This window comes from Fusarium fujikuroi, chromosome FFUJ_chr05, assembly GCF_900079805.1.
Source record: "Fusarium fujikuroi IMI 58289 draft genome, chromosome FFUJ_chr05".
Lineage (NCBI taxonomy): Eukaryota > Fungi > Ascomycota > Sordariomycetes > Hypocreales > Nectriaceae > Fusarium > Fusarium fujikuroi.
The window spans coordinates 4,405,547-4,424,644 of NC_036626.1; the positions used below are offsets into that span (position 1 = coordinate 4,405,547).

General features: G+C 46.6%; 9 protein-coding genes; 4 read left to right on the forward strand and 5 right to left on the reverse strand.

Moving 5' to 3' along the window:
• Window positions 1-404: 404 nt before the first annotated feature.
• FFUJ_14289 (uncharacterized protein) lies at window positions 405-1,783 on the forward strand (the record flags this gene model as incomplete). XM_023578496.1 has 2 exons in its annotated part: window positions 405-548; window positions 620-1,783. The coding sequence occupies 2 exons, from the start codon at window positions 405-407 to the stop codon at window positions 1,781-1,783; spliced, it is 1,308 nt and encodes a 435-aa protein (XP_023431294.1).
• Window positions 1,784-1,891: 108 nt separating this feature from the next.
• Window positions 1,892-4,618, reverse strand: FFUJ_14288 (probable subtilisin-like serine protease; the record flags this gene model as incomplete). XM_023578497.1 has 3 exons in its annotated part: window positions 1,892-2,934; window positions 2,990-3,757; window positions 3,811-4,618. 3 exons carry the CDS (start codon window positions 4,616-4,618, stop codon window positions 1,892-1,894), a joined length of 2,619 nt encoding a protein of 872 aa, XP_023431295.1.
• Window positions 4,619-5,483: 865 nt separating this feature from the next.
• FFUJ_14287 (uncharacterized protein) lies at window positions 5,484-8,149 on the reverse strand (the record flags this gene model as incomplete). XM_023578498.1 has 6 exons in its annotated part: window positions 5,484-6,458; window positions 6,522-6,773; window positions 6,806-7,610; window positions 7,670-7,709; window positions 7,760-7,836; window positions 7,899-8,149. The coding sequence occupies 6 exons, from the start codon at window positions 8,147-8,149 to the stop codon at window positions 5,484-5,486; spliced, it is 2,400 nt and encodes a 799-aa protein (XP_023431296.1).
• Window positions 8,150-8,818: 669 nt separating this feature from the next.
• Window positions 8,819-10,140, reverse strand: FFUJ_14286 (probable aspartate aminotransferase, cytoplasmic; the record flags this gene model as incomplete). XM_023578499.1 has 4 exons in its annotated part: window positions 8,819-8,828; window positions 8,878-8,894; window positions 8,945-8,983; window positions 9,040-10,140. The coding sequence occupies 4 exons, from the start codon at window positions 10,138-10,140 to the stop codon at window positions 8,819-8,821; spliced, it is 1,167 nt and encodes a 388-aa protein (XP_023431481.1).
• A 386-nt stretch (window positions 10,141-10,526) lies between these two features.
• FFUJ_14285 (PDC1-Pyruvate decarboxylase, isozyme 1) lies at window positions 10,527-12,544 on the forward strand (the record flags this gene model as incomplete). XM_023578500.1 is given in 8 exon segments in its annotated part: window positions 10,527-10,641; window positions 10,680-10,907; window positions 10,956-11,464; window positions 11,513-11,762; window positions 11,908-12,264; window positions 12,281-12,333; window positions 12,389-12,467; window positions 12,519-12,544. 8 exon segments carry the CDS (start codon window positions 10,527-10,529, stop codon window positions 12,542-12,544), a joined length of 1,617 nt encoding a protein of 538 aa, XP_023431512.1.
• A 461-nt stretch (window positions 12,545-13,005) lies between these two features.
• Window positions 13,006-14,048, forward strand: FFUJ_14284 (related to ketoreductase; the record flags this gene model as incomplete). XM_023578501.1 has 2 exons in its annotated part: window positions 13,006-13,085; window positions 13,133-14,048. 2 exons carry the CDS (start codon window positions 13,006-13,008, stop codon window positions 14,046-14,048), a joined length of 996 nt encoding a protein of 331 aa, XP_023431297.1.
• A 1,373-nt stretch (window positions 14,049-15,421) lies between these two features.
• FFUJ_14283 (uncharacterized protein) lies at window positions 15,422-16,505 on the forward strand (the record flags this gene model as incomplete). XM_023578502.1 has 5 exons in its annotated part: window positions 15,422-15,511; window positions 15,565-15,876; window positions 15,978-16,187; window positions 16,246-16,327; window positions 16,402-16,505. The coding sequence occupies 5 exons, from the start codon at window positions 15,422-15,424 to the stop codon at window positions 16,503-16,505; spliced, it is 798 nt and encodes a 265-aa protein (XP_023431298.1).
• Window positions 16,506-17,098: 593 nt separating this feature from the next.
• Window positions 17,099-17,689, reverse strand: FFUJ_14282 (uncharacterized protein; the record flags this gene model as incomplete). Its single annotated transcript, XM_023578503.1, has 1 exon — window positions 17,099-17,689. One exon carries the CDS (start codon window positions 17,687-17,689, stop codon window positions 17,099-17,101), a length of 591 nt encoding a protein of 196 aa, XP_023431299.1.
• An 848-nt stretch (window positions 17,690-18,537) lies between these two features.
• Window positions 18,538-18,978, reverse strand: FFUJ_14281 (uncharacterized protein; the record flags this gene model as incomplete). XM_023578504.1 has 2 exons in its annotated part: window positions 18,538-18,592; window positions 18,647-18,978. The coding sequence occupies 2 exons, from the start codon at window positions 18,976-18,978 to the stop codon at window positions 18,538-18,540; spliced, it is 387 nt and encodes a 128-aa protein (XP_023431300.1).
• Between the last annotated feature and the right edge of the window lie 120 nt (window positions 18,979-19,098).

Genomic DNA, 19,098 nt, shown 5'->3' on the forward strand with positions numbered 1-19,098 from the left:
TCAGTAACCGCTCAAAGGGCTCTCCGCTTTCTCAATCGACAACCTTAAAAAGACACGGGAATGAGAAACGACCAATGTCAGGATTCGAGGTTGCAGTTATAGTCCTTGGGACGCTCCCCCTAGTCGTCACAGCCCTAGAAGCCTACAGCAACTTTCTACGTGACTGGGGCAAGGCTCCGAGATATTGAGCCCATGCTGCAAGATCCATTTGGACCTCTCTAGCAAGCCAAAGGGACCAATGACAGAATTCGGCGGAGACTATGGGATTCGTACGGTCCATTTGAAAATGCCTTCAAGGAAGTCGAAGAAGCCCTTCAAAGTGTGATGATGCGGCTCAGAATTGACGTATTACCCGATGGGACGGTGAGGAACCCTGTTCCTTGAAGGAGCTACTAACTGACATCATGCAGGTCAAATGGATTGACCGTAAACGAGTCACCCGCGATTTCAAGAAGCTGCTTTACCGCTTGAACCGAAAGGACTACCAAGAAGCTCTTGAGACCATCTCTAAAGGCATCACGAGCCTGGAGGGTCTCACGCAGCAGAGCGTCGGTCTTGAGCCCAGACGCCGGAAGCAGTCTCGATGCAAGGTATTCAGTGTCTTGCGGGACCTCTCTAGAGCTTCTATCGAGCTCTTTGCTCGAGTATTCTTTGCACCGACTCTCACGATGTCAGTCTTGAGCTGGCGACACGATTCATCGAAGTCGGACATGAGTGCGACGTTGAAAAGATCGTCCAGGATGCTCAGTTCAAACTAGCCATTTCTTTCCAAGTTGTCAAAGGCCCGACGAGCAAGGTGTTCTGGGGTGAAGTCAGCATCAAGGCCATGTCTTTATCAACGACCAATCCGTCCGCGCCATGTGTTTTGGCTGCAAAGTCGAAGAGTGCGAAGCGCGTCTCCTTCGGCGTTAATCAGGCTCTATCTCGCTTAAGTCTTATGGAACCTGCTACGGAGCTCAACGTGAAGACGGTCATGGCTATCTTGACTCGGCCTGCTACCGATTTTGCATACATCAAATATCCTGAAGAAAGCAGTGGCATGCAAACAATAAGCCCCATAGACCTTTGTCTGACCCTGAAAAAGGCGCATCAGGAGAGACCTGCTTATTACGGCCACTTGATTGACAAGGAATACAACTACCGTCACTTCCAGGTATGCCCGCTGGGGCCGGTGATTAACAGCGATGGTTGGTCGATCGTGACGCTTGAAGATGTTCTTGGGGGTAAGCGCGGTCTTCGGCCATTGATATCTTTGGCGGAGAAGGTCAGACTGGCACTGGTCATCGCCTCCAGCGTACTCCAGCTGAGCAAGACGCCCTGGCTTCCCGAGGCTCTAACGCCAAAAAATGTACATTTCTTCAGGCGGGGAAACACGCTATCGTACGAACATCCTTTCTTACAGAGGAGGTTGCCCGAGTATCCACTCAAGCGCCTCAATAGCACCGCGGACACCATGGGCTACTCTTTGTCGAGCAACCCAACGCTGCTTGCACTCGGCATGCTGTTGCTAGAGATTATTCTTGGCTCTTCGCTTAAAAAGCTACGGCTGCCAGATGAGAAAGGTCTTGATGATGATGGCCTGATCCAGGACCTGACTGTTGCAAATCGGATGCTGGAGCAGAGAGTGTCCTTGATCGACCCGGCTTATAAGACAGTAGTCGAACGGTGTATAGGATGTACAGAGTCTAAAGAGCTCGATGAGGATGACTTTCGGCATACAGTGTATAATGGTGTTGTGATGGAGCTGGAAGCCATCTGGGACTATACAAAGCTTTTGATATAAGCCTGTTGAGTATAAGTTCTCTCTACTGATTTAAGCTTTCAGCCACAAGTCCCAACTGCAAATAACACATCCGGATAGAAGACATTATACCATCCAAATGGTCTTACACTAAGATACTATTCTGAGAATCCAACTTCCACTCTCCCAAGTATCATAGTCTTCCTTTTTCTTGGGGTCTCCCGTCATCTTGAGTGCCTTAGCCCGCCAGTGATATCTTCCCGCTGGTAAATGAAAGTAATTCGCATCGGTTCCATCATAGTACCATGTCCAACCAGCCAGATAGGGGTCTTCAGGTGAACCGCGCGTCATCACAAACATCTCCTTGCCAGAATCAGTGTCGACAATACTAAGCGCGAAGTCTCTACTCTGGACAACAAGATCAACTCTAACGCCAGGGTAAAAGTTATCTTGGAATGTAACTGGCGAATTCACAGTCGTGTTTAAAGTGCAGTTGAAGACGCGTTCCTCGGTCAGTGGTATCGTCGCGGAGTTTGAGGTATTATATCCTGCTAGGATGGCAGTGTCTCGGTTGATAGCTGGTAATGTAAGTAAGGGAGCTCCTAGCCCGGTGTATGGCAGCGTAAGTCTGTTAGTCGCCCCTTCGGCCTCAATGGCAACATAACCGCTGAAATGTGAGACGCGAGTGACAGCATCAGGTAGATCGGGCTCTTTGATGATAGACACTGAAGCCGTGGCCGAGGACCCGGGCTTGATTTCGAGAGATGTGGGGTGAATATGGATATCGGCATAGACTGGATAAGCCTCTGCTTTTGTTAGGTTGTAGCCGCTCTCTCCCAGGACGTAGCCTGATCCAGCCCCGATATGGCTTAGTCGGTACTTAGCAGTCTTCTTACCGCTGTTTTTGATGCTGAAGGTAAGGCTGGTAGCGCGATAGGCAGTGTCGTTGACACTCAAGGAAGCGGTGCTTAGCAAGGTGGTGGTATGCACAGCGCTCCAAGCGTCGACAAGGCCACCACCTTGCTGGAAGGTTGGTGCCAAGAAGTTTAGTGTATGACCCTTTGCATCATTCCACTTTACTGGGCGTGCTGTTGTTGCAATCACATTCCGGATATCGTCAGCTGAATATTCAGGGTGCTTCTGCTTGACAAGAGCGGCGACACCGGCTGCGAATGGGGTAGACATGCTGGTACCTATGATTGTGGGATTAGTCCTGACTCTTGTTTTGAAAATAGACGGAATACTTACCACCAAGCACACCTAGACCGCCAAACCGCTGCGGGAGTGTGCTTAGAATGTTGCCTCCTGGGGCCAGGAACAAAGGCATTGACAAAGCCCGGAGGGTAGGGCCCCAGCCTGTAAATTTTGAGCTGAGCAAGCCTGACAGGTTGTTGACTTCGTATGATAGATGAGAAACTGTACTAGTTGAGATCTCTAAGGAGCCGTGTTCTTTTCTTGCTGCCAGTAACATGGAGGCTGTGTTGTAATCAACCGTAGCGACGCCTTTGGCGTTTTGGAAATCGGAAACAGCGAAGAGGGGACCATCAGAGATAGTAGTGTTACTTTTGCCTGGATAGTACAAAGCATAGGAAATATTGAATGCTTCGGTAAGGATGTGTGATCCACCCCATGCATCAAGCCAGCACTGCTTGTACTTAGAAAGGACAATGACATTTGATAGATCATCGGGAAGAGACGACCTATCAGGCATCGGGAGGCAGTCATCTGAGGCAGAGATGTCGGGCGCCCAGACCGTCAATTTCGTGTTGTTTGGAAAGTTGAAAGGTGTGCTGGGCACGATCCCAAAAGAGCCGGTTGCACTGTTATTGGCAGTAGACCACGTGGCCTCCCATGAGTAATACGGAGTCACGGAGTTGTCGACGGATCCAACAGCAGTAACATAGTCACCATCGGCTGGGCTGTTGCCAGTGAAGATCCCTGGTCCGCGATTGCCGGACGGGAAAAAGACAAGTGTGCCATTCGCCGCGACTCTATCTGCCACAGTGGTCCAGGGATCTATTATCCAGTTAGCTTGCGCTGTCATCGATCTTGAATGCGGCACGTCTTACCCTCGAGCCAGGCAATGGGGCTTCCATATGAGCAAGTGATTATATCGACGCCCCTATCTGCAGCATCAATTAATGAAGCCAGGAGCGCATCTTGTGTGGCGGATGAAGAGTCGTAGGCCTGGATACGGAACAGCTCATACGATGCATCAGGTGCGACGCCGCTGATATTGTGCTCGACCTCGTTACCTTTGGCACCTATGATACCCAGGACGTGCGTACCGTGGTACCAGCACTCGTCTTGTACGTTGTCACCACCGTTTGTCACATCATGGGTGTAATCGATGCTGGTTAGGCTCAAGCCTGGCACAGTGAGATCGAACCCCCCGTCGAGAACAGCCACTCGTATACCTGCACCAGTGATGTTCTCGGCGCGTAGTCTTGCAACTCCAGTATCGATATGAGTAGATAAAGTATCTGAGTCTGCCTCTGATCTGTGATTAATATTATTGTTGAGAGGTAGGCCTTTTATTTGGTTGTCCCGTTCGTAGCGTCGCCGGCGCAATTCGGCCTCTGAGGCGCCTTTCCTCTTGAGGCTATCAGAAGGTAGTTTCTCTGTGGTGATTGGCCATACCTTCCCTACACCTTCAATGGATTTCAAGGTAGAAACAATTGATTGAGTAGAGATGATATCTTTGTTACAATCGACATTCAGGGATATACCTCGGAAACTCCAGTGGTTGAAAACGTATCGTCGTGATACGGTGCAGTCCAGGCCAACACTGGGAAGAGATACCGCCGCGGCACGCGTTAAGCTCTCGGCATCCTTCCTCTGCATTAGCAATACGGCTCCATATTCTGCGTCCTTCATTATCACCTAGCACCTACCAACTGAGAAGCGCCATCAAACTCAATAATGACAGCGGTAGTATAGGAAGCTGTCACCAATAATGGGATGCATGCCGCAATGGCGACTTGTTTCAGAGACAATAACATTATGCTTTGAATGTGGCTTTCTGCCGATCGAATGCGGGAGATGTGGTCCACGGTGCAACTCTGTGCTGGTCTTTAGGCAGCCCCAGCCAATGTATTTGTAACAGGACGTGGATAAGTAGTCACAAGGCGGTGTAATGTGAACCTGGTTATTATTAGAGAAATCTAGAAATTGTGCATCAAGCCTAAAAGAATAAAACTAATCCTTACATGGGATTATTATGGATCAGGGCAGACAAGGGGAGCATGTAAGATGCAGGCAAAACCTGCTATAGAGCCCAGCCCAGTCAGGGCAGGCTTCACGAACTCTGATTGTGTATATATATAGTATTTACTGTAATGTTTAAGCTTTTCGATAAATGGATAAATTAAACCCACCAATTGGAGGTAGTTAAAAGTAGGGTACCGAAAACGCCGAGATATAAAGTTTAATTAGGTGTTGTAGTAAGTAGGTTAAATCCCCAAAATGGACAGTATCGGAAGATAGTATAATAGTTTTAGCCGCTTACCAAGCAGGTTGAAATAAGGAGATGCAGGCAGAGGAGGGATAAATATCATCCGGCCAGCAATGAGCAATGCCCTCTGGCAAATAGAGTTTCATTTTAGCTGTTACCAAGTTGTGGTCTCAATCGTTCGCAAGGCACGCTTTCAAAGACCTTGAAGCTAAGGCCGGCAATGGACAAACTTGCTCTACACATTGGTGCTTACCAACTAGGAGCCAGAAATAAACTTGCAATCGCATTTCACAGGAAGTTATCTAGCATCTGGCTAAAATCCAGTTTTGCAAGGTCTATAGGGTTCAAAGTACCTTGCACCAATGGATCGCTTGTCCCAGGACTAAGCGAAGCGCCCCATAGACCATGGTCATTCTCAGCAGCAGTAAGAAAATCATCAAGGCTGAGAGTCATCTCCATCCCGTCGAGGGTGCCAAAACCACCAGCTCTATCAGGCATGATGCCGTTATTGAGCCAGGCCTCACTGGCCTGAGGTGACGCCCTTGACGTATTCGGGGTAGCGAGTATTAAAGGACTGGGCATACGGCCTGTGTGACGAGGATTGGGCTGGGGCGTAGCTTGAGCGATACGTCCCTCTTGATTTGGTGCGGAAATGCCGAGCCGAACGCCTGCTTGTTGTAAACCGCGTATCATCTTCCACAGACGCCTTGAGACATATGACCTCTTGCTGAAGCCCCGGACCAGATCGAGAGCTGTATTGAACTCTTGTCGTACGATGTCTCGATACACAGCAGGCTCGAGAGCAACGGCCAAGAAGATAACACCAAGAGCAGATATCAGAAAGTGATTAAAGCAAACTTGCTGTGTTTGGTAGATATCGGTAGTTTGGTTAAGATGGTGAAGCTTCTGAATCATGTCCTTTGCGATGCTGACTAGCATTTTGACTTGCGAGGTATCCCTTGCGGGTCGAGGAACAGCATGCAGCGCGGACTGGTGGAGAAGGATCTTCATCTGACAAGCTCTCAAATACAGAAGGATCTGTAAGCGATGGTGACCTCGACCAAGAGCAGGCGCTCCATCTTCAGGGAGTTTAAGTGTCGCGGGTATCTCCTTATACCAACGTTCGACGCTGTAATGGAGGAACTCAATCTCGTCTCTGGGGACGTTGGATACTGTGCTACCCGCGTTGTAGAGTGTCGCCCAAACTTTGGCGCCAATCCGATTATACGCAACCATGGCGTGAAGATAGGGGACCTCATCATCCTGAGACAGTTAGTAAAAGGAGCTAGCATTTTCCAGTGTGATTTGATCTCGGGTGGGACTTACTGGCCACGGGACGTTTGAATCGATGTCATTGCTTTGGATTATAAACGGAAGACCAGCGCCAAAGCTCCATCGCCTGTCTAGTGTATGCACACTCCAGAAGATCCTAACAGCCAGTTTCCTTTCGAATGGCTCTTTGAACATGGTAGTATACGTGGCTGCTTGATGTAGCCCAAGTTCAAGACAGGAGCGTGCAGGAATTCCGATCAGCCTCCATGCTTGGAGATCGTCACCGGAGAGAAAGGAATGGTTGGCCTAGACGACAGTCAGTATTGTGAGAAAAGAACGGTAGGTTGACCTCCCATCAATGTAAAGAGTTGTATTGACTCAAGCGACGGAGACTCCCAAATCTTACTTGAGATCCTTTCTTGTGCCTTGGCAAATAAGGCATTGCCAAGTCCACTTGAACCACTTGTTTCAATAGTCAGTGCCGATGAAAGAGCAAGTCGTAAGATGTCAATCTCGTCAGCGGTAATAAGTGGTGGTCCAGGAAGTGAAGCAAACGCGAACCCAGATCGAGAACCAGCTTCCATGGCGTCATACAGCTTATGTGCGCTGTCGACCAGACTTGATAGTGTCAGGAAAGGATACGAGTTTCCGACTTCTTCTTCGTAAACGTGACATAACCGTAGCGCTTCCTGCTTGTCGATGAACCACAGCGGATCTATGGTTGACTTGGTGAAATTCCATGAGTCGGGCGCTATTAGGGGTCCATCAAGTAGTGGTTCGGATATATTGGCAGGGTCAGAAGACTCAGAGTCCCCAGCTCTCGAGCCTTGGACACGGAGATGCTGTCTGGCGAGCTCCAGGTTGAAGGTGTAGTTGACAGCGGGCTGGCGTGACTGACTAGCCGACGATGGCGCGATTGTTGGAGGTACTGTATGTGCATGTATCGTAAGATCAGATGTATCATCCTGGGCGGTTGTTGACAGAGAAAGGGGTCGCCCCAAGGAGGCCTGTGGCGCGGACTCTGGCCCTTGTCCAGGGCTTTCGGCTGTTACAACGCTGGTATGGCGGTCTTTTCGCAGCTCATGAAGGTTGTCTTGGAGCTGAGTTACCTGCTGACTTAGTGATTTAATAACCTCGGTGGATCTGATTCGTCAGCTTCCGAAACATGATATGCGCGGCTACGGATGAGGATGAAAGCATACGAATCTGACTGGTTTGTCGAAGTGAAGGGAGCATAAATGCCTGTACTCATGTCAGATATTGTGCAGTATTCATCTTTGCAAGGTACTTACAGTTGATGGAATGCTGGACACATCGCGCGCATGGATTCTGTCCATTGCATTTGCTTTTACGTCTCTTACATTCATTGCTTCAATCACAGGTTAATCAAGACGACCACTGATGATAACCGAGCCACCGGAATAGTCTTACCAAGCCTTAGAGATGTACTTGCCCCGTTTGGACCTGGGCTTTTGTGGGCGTTGAGGCTGTGATCCCCCTGACGTGTTGTTCTTGGCCTGTGAAGAGGTCTGGACCTGGGTTGCATCGACTTGATTATCTCCATCATTGTTATTGTCGTTGCTGGCTGTCCCATCACCTGTGATCTCCCCTGAAGTCTCATCATCATTGCCTCTTACTACTGACCTCGTTTGCCGGTTGGGTGGGGTCTGAACGGCCGACATGGTGAAATTTGGCAATGTTTTTGTGAACTGGTACGATAAAAACAGCGGAAGCGGAAATGGAAGACAATTCCGGTGACTTTTGATCTTAAGAGATCAATCGGAATTGGATGACTAAGAGCGGGGCACACTAACTAGTTACGGTCCCGTATCTGCTGAGATAGGGCGATAGGCGAGATAAAAGCATCCTTCGTCACCAGACTAGTTCTGCATGTATTCTGATGTCTACTGTTGCATTTCTATAACGATTCAACCCTTCTCGTGGCCTTTCTCCAGTTTCCTTGCCATTATGTTACTCTGATCAAATGGAGCAACTGTAATTAGCGGCTTTACTTCGCCCTGAGCTGCAAGTTGAAACGGCTCTTGCACTCAACAGCACTTTCGATAAACCTAAGGCCTGGAAGGTCATTAGTTCTCCCATAGTTGGGTTGATAAAAAGCCAATGACTTGCCTCGGCGGGCCACGTTCAGCGGCGAGGGAGGGGGATTTTTGCCGATTGACGCCAATGTAAACTATAGTCCCAGCATTCCGCATACAGTAAGCTGCTTGCTGGTAGCTAGCGATTTCTTATAAAGTTAGATATATTAAGGTTCTTTTTTTAAACTTTCTATAATACCCCCTTGTAGACCCCCTCTTACTTCTGTAATTGCATTTACTATATAATTAATATTTTTAACGTTTACTATTACAGTTAGTACTTGTACCTTCAACAGAGGAGCCAGGTTACTTACATCCCGCCATTGATATTCTGCCCGATGATGAGAGGTAAATATGGTACTCTTTCCTTAAACGAAGCACCTGCTGGGGGTTGAGACCTGTATATGAAAACATGCCACTCTGCGAAACGATTAGCTTATCGAATGGCAAACCAGACAAAGTTCGTGCTTCATTACCTGTTTCATGATATGGTCAAAGTCACCGCTTTCTGCGAGGGCGCTCAGGCCACCATGAAGTGCTGAGCGGACCTGTCCCAGTCTTTTGCTCATGGAAGAAACATCACTGAGCCATTGGGACTTAAGCTCTGGGTCGCCAAGGATGGTTTTCACAATGTTACAGCCTGTTCGAGGTGGAGTTGAGTATTCGGTTCGAATAATGAAACGAAGCTGCTGAAGGATGTTGGACTGGATGGTGGTACCCCTGCTGTTGTTGATAAAATGGAAAGCTCCTGTTCTCTGTCCGTAGAGTCCAAAGTTCTTAGAGAAGGACTGTGCCACACAGAAAGTCAGAGGGCGTTCTAGACTGGCAAAGTATCGAAGCGGCCAAGCGTCTTTTTCTGGGTCTCCTGTGGCAAAGCCTTGATATGCATTATCAAAGAATGGGAAGATGCCTTTGCGTTGACAAATCTCAGCAACAACCTTCCACTGTTCTTCACTCAGATCGAGGCCAGTTGGATTATGAGCACAGACTTGGAGCATGATAATATCTCCAGTTTGGCCCTGAGATTCGAGAGTGTCGATCAGTCCTTGGAAATTGAGGAGTCGTGTTGCTGAATCGTAGTATGGATATTTCTTGCATTCCACGCCCATTCTTTCAAACATCAGAATATGAGGACCCCAAGTAGGATCAGAGACCCATACACATCTCGGTTTGAGGAAACGGGACAGAAAAGCAGCACCAATGTGGATGGCTCCAGATCCAGAGATAGATTGGACTGAGACTATTCGCTGCAATAGCTCAGACTGGTCATCTTGGGCGAATAGAAGCTTTTGAGCCAGTCTGAGATAAGTGGCATCTCCCTCGATAGGGAGATACTCATGCTTCCCCAAGTCGTTTTGAGATAGGATACGACGTTCTGCTTCCAGTACCGAAGGTAATGGGCATGGGTTCCAATCATCGGAACGGTAGGCCCCGATTAGCAGATCGACCTTTTGCGGGTTTGGGTCGAGGCGATAGTCTGCTGCCAAGGAGAATATCTCATCGGCGACAATTTTTGGTACTGCGTTCAACCACGATGGCGTAGAGTCCTTGGAAGTGGTATCCTCGAGAGTGGGCATTTTAACAAGCAGCGGCTGTAAAGATGCTGGTTTATAATAGTTGCAAGTCTTTAATCTATACTTTAGAAGTGCTTATACCAAGGTGTTAAAGTGTTTCCAGGGCGTAGTGATCAATTTTCTTCTTTTTGTTTGAGTGAGTCAGTACTAAAACCGCGAATGGCGGAACTATGGAAAAGCGGAATGGCGGAATTCGCACTGGAATATAACCAGCGGAAACAGACACATTCGCCTTCTGTGGAGTCTCTGATGTGGAGCCTCACGATTGAAGCGACGTCTAATTCCGCCTTGAATACTGTATGCAATAAATTAGGCGAGGACAAAAGTGTTCAAGGTAACCATTATTCCATTGAAAGTCTGTGGTGTCAAAAAGTCCAGCTACCACAATCATGACCAAGTCGCAAATTCCCGTTTGCGAATATCTATTCCGTCGCATTGCCTCGCTTGGTATCCGACATATTTTTGGCGTACCTGGCGATTTCAACCGTATGAGCTCAGACAATGGTAATATGTATGTATTCAAGACTAACTTTATATCATAGTCACGATTCTTGATCATGTCTATGCTGTTCCCGAACTGGAGTGGCTCGGCTGCTGCAATGAACTCAATGCTGCATACGGAACGGATGGATATGCTCGCGTCAGAGAGCTTCCAGGTGTCCTCCTCACCACGTACGAAGTGGGCGAGCTGTCAGCCATGAACGGAGTTGCTGGAGCTTACGCTGTGCGTGCCGGGATGATTCACATTGTTGGCATGACTAGTCGACAAGGTATGCTTGTTGTAGCTGAGACATTGCGGACTCTACTGACCTAAATAGTCCAGAAACAACGACCGCTGATTCATCATACATTTGAGCCAAACATGGATCACACCATCTATATGCAAATGAGTGCTCCCATCAGAAACTCACATACATTTCTAGTCAATGAGGAAAAATCGACTGCTGATATTGACCGAGTAACTGAGGATTGTGTCAAGAGCCGCCTGCCACTATACATTTTTATTCCTATGGATGTCCCCTCAATCTCAGTTCCTCTCTCGGCTCTCGACAAACCGTTGGATTTGGAAATCAAGAACGATGAAGAAATCGAGTCTAAGATTCTCGGCATGGTGCTTAATGCTATTAGTCGTGCTATGAACCCATCAATCCCTGTTGATGCTCTTACAATCCGTCACAGCGGAAGGGAGCTTGTCCACGAGCTGGCTGATCTACCTCAATTCCCAACCTTCTCATGCCCATTGTCTAAGGGAATAATCAATGAAAATATACCCTACTGCATGGGTGTTTACAGTGTAAACGGTACAGTAATCTCCCTCGGTTCCATGGTTGGTCTTTTATATTAATATAACGTCGTGTCGTTCTCTGGTGTACAGGAAGCCCTTGAGACCTCTGACCTGATCATCAACACTGGCACTTTGCAAACTGACTCCGATACTGGTGGATTTACACGCAAGATTCCGGAGAAAAAGGCCATCCTTCTTGAACATGACAAATGTGTTATACTTGGCGAAGAGTTCCCCAACATCCACTTTCTCCCTGTTTTGCGTCGACTTGTCAAGAATCTGAAGGCCAAAGCAGGCCACTTTAATCTTCCAGCTATTAGGGTTAATTTTAGTCTCCCCTGTAATATCTTGGTCATTTCACTGACGACGGCAGCCTTCTCAACTACGATCTGACTTTTCAGGGCAGCTGATACAGGACTTTGTCTGGCAGAGGATTGGCAAGTTTCTATAACCAGATGACATTATCATCACCGACTGTGGAACAGGTCAATTTGGAATGTTTGATGCCACGTTTCCCCCACGGTCCAGGGCTATTACATCAACATTCTGGTCGGCCATTGGGTTCTCGGTCGAGGCGTACCTTGGAGCTTGTGTTGCCACCCGTGAGATGAAGCACCCTAGTCGCGTAATTCTCATTGTCGGTGATGGTTCTTTACAGATATCCGTCCAGGACATCGGAACATGTATTCGCTTTGGTTTCAAGCCCATCATCCTTCTTGTAAACAACAACGGCTACTCAATTGAAAGAGCCATTCGTGGCGCTGAGCTAAGCTACAATGGCATCAACTCCAACTGGGATCACCAGCAGCTGCTTAGCTTCTTCGGGGCCAGACCTGACACTGGTATTGGGAGCTTTAGCACTTGAGAGTATACTTGGCAAAGAGGCACTCAACGAGGCTGAAAATATCAGCGTAAGTGGATCTGATAACTCTTTCGTAATTCTGGCACTGACGTGATGTCTTTTAGCTTATCGAGTTGTTCTTCAGCCCATTCGACTATCACTGGCGCTTGGCTACTCAAGTCAGCAATACACTTGACAGACTTTGTGAGTACAATTACTAGTACTGTTTCATTTGTGAAGGCTAACTTTTAGTAGTGGAAAAGCAAGAGAAATTTAACTAAAGCTTTAAGAGGCTAATAGTAGAGAACTAAATAGAGATTTAAATTTAGGCCTAATCTGGCTACCGTTTATGTCTCTACAATTTTATTAAAGAGCCATTATACTAGGTCATTCGTCTTCTGTCTACATCAAGTCCATGTTGTCCGAGTCTATTATAATGCGGCCCCTTGAGGCGATATTGGTGCGGTTTAGAAATTGGTGTATATCGGGACACATGTGATAACAATTCGTAGCTGTAATATTACGCTAGACCAGACGCAGGAACGGATTGTGACTATATTCTAACTGTGTTCCGACCCGGAAGCCTGTTCCGATATCTACAGAGCTCCACCCAGAACTGCATTCCGCCTGTCCACCAATTCCGCATTAGGGTTATATCAACAACACAAAATAAATAGTTGTCGTGGGATTGAACCAGTTATTAAATTCGTTATCGCGGTAGAAACATGCGACTTATTTCACTATGTCTGGAAAAAAGGTTCTACTTACAGGCGGCAGTGGGTTTGTTGGATCTCATTGTCTTGACCTTCTCCTCCAGGAAGGGTGAGTTCAATGCCCATCTCAGTACTGAGTTTACTGACATAACTAAGCTATGAGGTCGTTACAACTGTGCGATCGGAGAAGAAAGGGCAGGATATTCTCGCTGCCTTTCCTGCAGCCAAGTCGCAACTCTCATATGCTATTGTCGAGGACATTGCCCGTGAGAATGCTTTCGACGAGGCTGTAAAGACCGCCGAATTTGATTCAGTGCTGCACGTAGCCAGCCCATTTCACTACAAGCCAGTGGATATCCAGAAGGATCTTATTGACCCTGCAGTGAACGGCACTTTGAATATCCTCAAGGCAGTCAGTGATTACGCCCCAACAGTCCAGCGCGTTGTCATCACATCATCGTTCTCAGCAGTGGTCAACATTAAACACCCCGAGAAGATGTATCGAGAGCATCACTTCAACCCGATAACTCTGGAAGAAGCATATGAGGATGGCGTACAAGCCTACAGAGCTAGCAAGGCATTTGCCGAGCGAGCCGCCTGGGACTTTGTGCAAGCCAAGAAGCCTGGATTTTCTCTCACCACTATGAACCCACCTCTGATTCTCGGACCACCAACACCGTGGCTCGCGTCCATGGACTCGATCAATACTTCAAATGAACGTTTGAGAGATCTATGCCAGGGAAAATGGAAAAATAAATTGCCTCCAACAGCCTCGTGGTACTGGGTTGACGTTAGAGATGTTGCTCTCGCTCACGTTCGAGCTTTGGAAAATTTGGATGCTGGAGGAAGGAGGTTTTTCTTGATGCAAGGTAGAATGAGTAATGCTCAGATTGCACAGGTGGCGGCAGATCATTATCCTCATCTCAAGGATAAAATTCCAAAGACTCTGGTGGATGATACACCTGCCGATCTTTGGGAAGTTGACACAGCACCATCGAAGGACGTTCTAGGTCTCGAGTATCTGGATCTGGAAACCTGCATAGTGGATTCGCTGAAGCTTCTGATGAATTAATAGTTACTCAGTGCGGAGAGGTAAACAATGCAATTTAAATGTCTCCAATTCAAATATTCCATTGGTCCCAGCCGTTCTAGGTGTGGTGAAATATTATTACGACTCTATGTAATCTGTAATGTCGTCCGAAATTGCTCACAATAATCCTACAACCAGTGCACTACCAGCCATCAAAGCCATAATTGAAACCCCTGATATAACATGAGAATCCGGGGGAACGTATCAGCATCCAGCTTATCGTGTTCCATTTCCTTCTCTTTCTCCGTATCTGCATCTTGATTCTCATTTGTAGTTAAAGTTCCAGTCCTCTTAGCCCTTAGACTATTGTATGCATCTGATCTGACTGAGGATGACGCGCGCCTGTGCCAGCTATACCGCTTAAGCACAAGGCGGAAGACCACAAAATCGACGATCTGCTTATCAAAAGTGTCATATGACCGAGCAATGCAACTTGCCTATTCGTACCCAAAATGAACGCGAGAATTCGCTTGTGCAAGGAATTTCGGTTAATGAAAGAACCAGTAAGGATTCCTACCCGCTGCCACTACTATTTAGTCAATGTGCTAGAAAAGGCTAGATCACACTAGTGGTACACTATTGTCGATAGTGCAAGCGTTTTACCAGATCAGGATCCGACCCAGTGACGATTATTAGTTGGTTGATTTGAAGCTATTGACTTCTCGCCACTCGTTGAGATAGATCTAGGCCTCTGGGTAAAAATAACCCATTGGCGTTCTTCCCTTTCAGACACAATAGACTATCCTTCCCTTCTATCAAATGTTAACTCTCAAGATTGCAAAACCGCCCTTAGACCCGAAGAGGTGTATGCATGCCGTTTTTGACCTACCACACCACGTCCTGTAGATGCGTGTAAACTAGGGAAGTATAGGAATTCTACGGTCATGGCGCTTGGTGGCTGGCTGAACTTGGCGGTCACTCGCTTTAGGCTGACTTCGCGCCGCCCTTGGGGCAGGGAGGCCAGCACGTGTATATGCTTCTTCCCCAACTTAGCTTAAGTGTTACCGACTGTGGCTGACTGAAGTTCCTGCTAAGTAGCCAAGTTAGAATGTACATACCTACTTTAAAGTGGGATGGAGCTGCTTGATCGAATAACTAGGCTGGTATGGCTGCTTTATTGGTTGACTGGGCTGGCTGTACTAAGACATGGAAAGGACATACTGACATGAGAAGTAAGCCTTATGGTAGAACTGTATCTGAGATACCAATGGAAATAGGCTGAAAATAGTATAATTATATCGCTTCTTGCTGTTACTCACTCCTTAGGTTTCTTATCGCTCTACTCTGTATTTCAAATAACGTCTGTTTATTCTTAAAGTTATATTCTTCAGGCAATCTTTACCATTACTATCATTATGGCTGCAAATGCTGCTTCACTCTTGACCAATGTCTTTGGCCAGAAGACCGACATTGGGAAGATTGTCCAGAACTTTGACTTTAGTCAGGTAAGCAAAACCTATCCGAAGCTATTTTATAATTTTGTTGACCTATTATCAAGATCAATGTTCGGGACTCAAAGTCAGATGACTATCTGCATACAGATCTCGCGCCGTCTTTTGGCAAAGATGGACAGGATCTCAAAGAATCTATGAGGGCAATCGATGATCGACTTAAGATTATGGTTGCTGCAACAATGATGACTCTCGCCCGCCAGAATGACAAGAGCTGGGATGCTGTTGTGAGGACTATGATGCAGAATGAAATAGCTATGCCCGATGGCGAAGGTATTGCACGTTCTGATACACTTGTGAGGAATAGCTTGAATGATTTCAAGTTTGATGGCGGGCCTGATGCAAGCATTGTTAGGGAGGTAAGATTTACAATTCTCATTTTCTATCTTTCCTTCTTATCCCCTTTCTTACATCCTCTGTATTACCTTTAACAATAGGGCATAACTAATAATTGAAATAGGTTCAAACTTGGTTTAATCGCTTAGTGTCTGATCCTGATGTTCTCAACAGCACCAAGATTGATATCAATGTCTTGGCGAAGATAGTTGCTCAAACCGGGGCAACAGTCGATAGCTTTGAAAGCTTCTTCGCCAAGGAGGAGCACCATGAACAGACCTTGATTGATATTGGCGTACTCCGCTTCCCTGACATTGACCACCCATACTTCAAGGTATGTCCGCACTAGCCACAGCTAAGAAGAGGAGATTACTAAACTGTGGACAATGCAGCTATACAGAATCAAATTGGTTGCCTGGTCGGATTCGCGCCGTATTATGTTTCATTCAGAGGACAAGAATGGAATTACTGGAGGTATGTATTAATGTTATACAGCCTTGAGCCGTAGCTGTTAGGAAGGAGTGATGCTGACGTGAGAATCAATCCAGAATACAATTGTCGAGTTTTTCGACCACGGGCCAGTGTTATCGATTGTTTGACTCAAGCTGCGCATGCTAAGGCTGTTGCTACTTTTGATGCCATGTTTTCTTAGAGCCATACTTATGCAGTATTGCAGTATTGTAGTATAGTCAAGGACTTAGTTGAATGGTGTGTTGGGTAAGGGTCAAGGGATGTGTATTAAGTGTATGGAGGTCTGTGATTTGTGCGGTAGGTAGATGCTGAAATTCTAATTATTAAAACTATTCTTATAATTAAGTGAGACGGAGCAATACTTCCAATTATGCATACTTACTGAGAACATAACGGTTAGCATTTATCTGCATTCTGACATATCGCTAACATGATAACGACACTGCAACTCAATTACCTGCCTATACCTAACTAGCAAGAGCCTGAATTATCACCACACAATCAGGCTACTAAACCTCCAGACACTCTATATAATGTTATAATATTAACCACAGAACCATATATCCTAACAATAGTCAGAAAGGTTCCTCAGAGGATAATAGTTAATTTGCTAAAGCATTTAATGAATTACCAGTTGCTTGGAGGCACTACGTAGACCAAGTTGTAGTGTAACTATATACGCAATAAAACTATATAAATGCTTCCCATCTGTTTCAAATCTGTTAAGTGTTACTTGCCACTCAGCATAGGGTCCATAAAATCGCCCAAAACTGCTCACCATACTCCTACAATCAGTACAACACCAGCGATCAAGGCAGCAACGAGGGAACCTGTCACACGAGAACCCGCGGAAGCATCCACAGCTTCCGGCTTATCATCTTTCCTCTCCTCTTCCTCCTCTCCGCCTTCGTCTTGATCCTCATTTACAGAAGAAGTCCCAGTGATTTTGGCTTTCAGAGTGCTGCATGCATCCGGTCCAACTGGCACAAGATCAGTGATAGCAGGGTCATCACTGCACGCCTCCCATACTACGCGATATTCAGAGACATGTTCTGCCTGCCAGCTCGTCCATTCAGAAGCCCATTCCGAGAATTCCTCGGCTGACGATCCGGTAATGACAGGTAGTTTGCAAGGGTCTTGGGTGTTGTAGAGACTTCCGAGGGCAAAAGATACGCCTAGTTCGGTCATGTCCATGGGGGGTCCAGGGGCGCCCGTCATTGACAAGGAGTCGATGAGAGCCCAACATGATGGGGTCGTGAGAGATGGGCGTGAAATAGTGAGAGTTGGTGCTGTTGTTGGAGTTGGGGTTTGAGCAGCGGCATAAGCGCTGAAAGCAGTGAGAAGGGTGATGACAGAGGTATACATGTTTAGTTGAATTTATTACTGTTGCGGTTAAAAAGAAAATGACATGTTTCTTCTTTAATAGCTGCTGCAGCACCTCTTTATCTTCACATAAATATTCGGGAAAAAGGCCTCCAGAACAGGGGAGTCAATTTAGTGTTTGTGATTTCATGTATTTTGCACTTGACAAACAGGCTGAGTCTTATCTGACAGGGTACATGCATTGGTTGTTAGATTACAGCCTAAACCTTGGCAGGCAGCTGATTCAATTTATGCTTATTCTAAGCCACAATCTTGCGATAAACCCTCGTAAATAATAAGTAAGCAAGGCCTCCAATCCAATGGTGTGGGGCAATCAGTTCTGGACGCTAGCCATTAACGGTAAAGGCTTCTGGCTCCTCGTTATTATATCCTTTGTCGGAATTCCGTTTCATGCCATAGTGATAGGAGGAGTGGCAACTATATAGATGCTATCTTATAGCTAATCAGAATAGCCAACTCTAATAGTTGGCAGTTATCTATCTGTATTCCAAAATCCGTTAACATTCAACAGGAGCACACCAACGCTGTAAATATCAGGAGGTCACTTCAACTATGGAAGACATAATAATAGAGAAGAAAAATATCAAGACAGTAAAGTTTTATCCATGTAGTAGTGTACTATGCTAGACTTATAATTTTACAAGTGCGCCCAACTTGATGGTATGACAACGCTTGCCAGCAGTACATTGTTTCTAATCATGGAGACATAACTCCTTAATCACCCATTCAAGATAAATAGATTCTCCGTCACACCCTGTCGTCATACCATCCTTTGAAGAGTAAGGAGATGCGAATACTTGAAGGTGGATGTAGATAAATTCTCTTTACGGCTAGGCTATCTGGGTAGTGTAGCACTTCATGGACCTGTATCCCTTGCCCCAGTTGCTATTAAGTCAAGTTAATAATAATGAAATTGTGAAAATATTCAGGGAATACTACCTGACGCAAGCGGAGCCTGATCCTGATAGAGCAACTGTCCGGACAGAGCTTCCCTTACAGTTATCCTGCTCAAACATGTAGCAGGTGCAAGCAACACCCCTACCACCACAGGTAACAATGTTTGCGCTGTTCGTGTTGCTGTAGCTGTATCCATAACAGCTGTTTGAAGTACCGGGCCAAATCGATACAGCGTAGTCTGAGCAGCCGCCGTCCTTGTAGTACTGAACCTTCAGGTCAACTGCCCGGGCATTGAGTGCTTTCAGGTCACTGTTGCCAGTTGGTGTAGCCTGTACGGCAGTGAAAGCAAGGAGCGCAGTGTAAAGGCCTTTCATCGTGGAGGTTATAGCTTTGTTGTAGTTCGTATAGAGATTGGCAAATTGATTTGTGTTGGTGGGATTGTTTCAAAACAGAGGCGACCTTGGCTCTTTACTATGGAGCTTCTAGCTGACATT